Source organism: Asparagus officinalis, unplaced genomic scaffold, assembly GCF_001876935.1.
Source record: "Asparagus officinalis unplaced genomic scaffold, Aspof.V1 AsparagusV1_Un1083, whole genome shotgun sequence".
Classification (NCBI taxonomy): domain Eukaryota; kingdom Viridiplantae; phylum Streptophyta; class Magnoliopsida; order Asparagales; family Asparagaceae; genus Asparagus; species Asparagus officinalis.
Window position 1 is genome coordinate 18832 of NW_017973342.1, and position 2981 is coordinate 21812.

The window sequence follows — 2981 nt, forward strand, 5'->3', positions numbered from 1 at the left end:
CATTGGTTATGCATTTAAGTAAAAATAACAAACTAACACTATTATTTAATTTTTACGATTTGAAACATAATTTTTACAATGGATCTCATTGACTGCAACGTAATTTGAAACATTGGTTATGCATTTAAGTAAAAATAACAAACTAACACTATTATTTAATTTTTACGATTTGAAACATAATTTTTACAATGGATCTCATTGACTGCAACGTAATTTGAAACATTGGTTATGCATTTAAGTAAAAATAACAAACTAACACTATTATTTAATTTTTACGATTTGAAACATAATTTTTACAATGGATCTCATTGACTGCAACGTAATTTGAAACATTGGTTATGCATTTAAGTAAAAATAACGATTTTAGCCACTAACCGGATTGCGAATTTTTATGGTGTCCGGTTGGCTTCGAATTCCGATTTTGAATTTTTATAACAATTTTCATTTCCAATACAATTTTCATTTCCAATACAATTTACACAAATTACATAAAATCGTTTTTTTCAAAAATTGTTTTTTTCAAAAATAAATTACACCACTCAGAATTTTTTACTAATTTGATTTGAGCACTCAAAATGTCAAAATTGATTTTGACCTCTTAGATTTTTACCTATAAAAAGGCCAACAGTTTAAGTTTTTCAAATCACACTCACAACTCAATCACTTACAATTACAATCACAAACAATATGAATTCTGGAGATTACAACTCCATAAATCTTGATGAAGTTGAATTCGTCATCGACGAAACACAAAGTGATCCATTCCAGGATCATAGTTCATATGTAGAGTTTGAAGACATTTCAACCGATTTCGGTAATCCGGAAGGAGGTTTTGCTAGTAGAGAGGACATGGATGCTCATGTAAGATATGTTGCTGGCTTGAGGAACGTTACTTTGGCAATTCGTGATTCGAAGGGAAAAGACGGCCGACGGCCCAAAGTTCGATATTTATGTAGCCAAGGTGGCGGATACAGACCAAAAAAGGTTACTGGAACTAGGTCCACTAAAACGACAAAAAATAATTGTCCATTTTGGTTGGACGGAATGGAGTACCCTGGAGGGCGCTGGTACTTTGAAGTCCGGGAGGGGAGACACAACCATCCATTCCCGTCTCATGCTGTGGGATCTCGTTTAGGTAAAATATCCCCTATTCAACTTGAAGTTATTAGGGAGCAAGAGAATTTTAATTTAAGCCCGAGTAATATGTTGGCGTCCATGAAAAGGGCTGATCCGGAGAACAAATCGTGTCAGAAACAAGTTTACAATGCTGTCAGTAAGGTGCGTGCCCAGAAAAGAGAAGGTCGGACCCCGATGAATAATTTCATCCATTTACTCAGGCAATTGAACTACATGTACGACGTTCGGACTGCTGATGAATCTTCCGAACTTGGAGATATTGTTTTCTGCCACCCGGCTTCTTTTGTGATGGTGAATGCATATCCGGAAGTCATGATGATTGATTGTACGTACAACACCAATGAGTATGACATGCCTCTACTAGAAGTGGTCGGTGCAACAAGTACGGACAAAATGTTCACTATCGCCTACGCATTCATGCGAAATGAGAGACAAGAAAACTACAGGTTTGTGTCTTAATGAATTTTAATTTTTGTCATATGTTTAAATTTAAAATTGTTAATTAACATTATTTAGTACAATTGTTTGTCAATGTTATGAATAATGTTAAATTGAATATTTAGGAGGAGTTAATATTGTTATGAACATTATTAGTATTGTTTAATTAGGAGTTATTATTTTTATGAACATTATTAGAATTGTTTAATTAGGAGGAGTTAATATTTTTATGAACATTATTAGAATTGTTTAATTAGGAGTTATTATTTTTATTGAACATTATTAGTATTGTTTAATTAGGAGTTATTATTTTTATGAACATTATTATATTGTTATTTTTTTATTGTTATATTGTTTAATTAGAACTTATTATAGTATTATTAGGAGTTGTTACTGTTATGAAAATTATTATATTGTTTAATTAGGACTTATTATAGTATTATTATTGTTATTAACATTGTTATTGTAGTATTGTCATTAATATTGTTATTATGTTAATTTGTTGTTATAAATTACAATTGACAATTATTTAGTACAGTTATTTTGTCCTACGTTTAAATTTAAAATTATTAATGTTATATTATTTTGCAGGTTTGTGTTACAGTTTATCCGTACTTTGTTCGTTAGTCAAGTGACACCTAATGTCATTGTAACCTACCGAGATTACGCCTTGATGCATGCTGTCGAGTATGTTTTCGCGGAATCCAGACATCATTTGTGTCGCCGTCACATTGAGCAATGCGTGCTACAACGAGCACTGCAGCAACCTGGTTTTTTAAAAGAGGCGGCAGAAGGATTTAAATTTCGTTGGAATTGGGCGATAAGTGCACCGACCATAGATGACTTTAATGATAGATGGGGACGTCTGGCAGCACATTACTCGAGTTGGGGAGCATTGCTGAACTACTGCATTGACACATGGATTAGTCCGCATTCCCAAAAAATCCTGTCAGCTTACATCGACCATTATTTTCACTTCGGAAGCTACACAACAAATAGGTAAGCCTTGTGAGATTTACGTGACTAAATAATCGTTACATGTAGTCAACATTAATAATTAATATTCAAGTTCAATTGGTAATGCAGGGTCAAAGGAGAACATCATCGCGTCAAACGACATTTAGATGGTGGTCGGTACCCATTCGATACCGTACTGGAGAAACTTCACAAGGTGATGGAAGGCCAAATCTGTGAGATTAAGAAAGTAGCGAGAGTTAATGCTACTAAATCCAACACAGACACCCTTGGAGATACGTTGTTTGTTAATCTGAACAGATCAATCACGTTTAAAGCATTCGGCCTCATAAGGAAAGAAATGCAAGTTTCACAAGAAATGAGTCAGGATCCAACAACGTGTGGTTGCTACCTAAGGAGAACTCATGGTCTACCGTGCGCACATGAGCTTC

The 2981-nt window shown here is 33.9% G+C and overlaps 1 protein-coding gene across 1 annotated transcript; it reads left to right on the plus strand.

Moving 5' to 3' along the window:
* Positions 1-687: 687 nt before the first annotated feature.
* Positions 688-2896, plus strand: LOC109828341 (PKS-NRPS hybrid synthetase CHGG_01239-like; the record flags this gene model as incomplete). The annotated part of the gene is made up of 3 exons (XM_020395363.1): positions 688-1583; positions 2167-2574; positions 2662-2896. Coding segments are annotated over exons 1-3 (1539 nt in total), but the record flags the coding sequence as incomplete, so codon positions are not given.
* Positions 2897-2981: the final 85 nt, after the last annotated feature.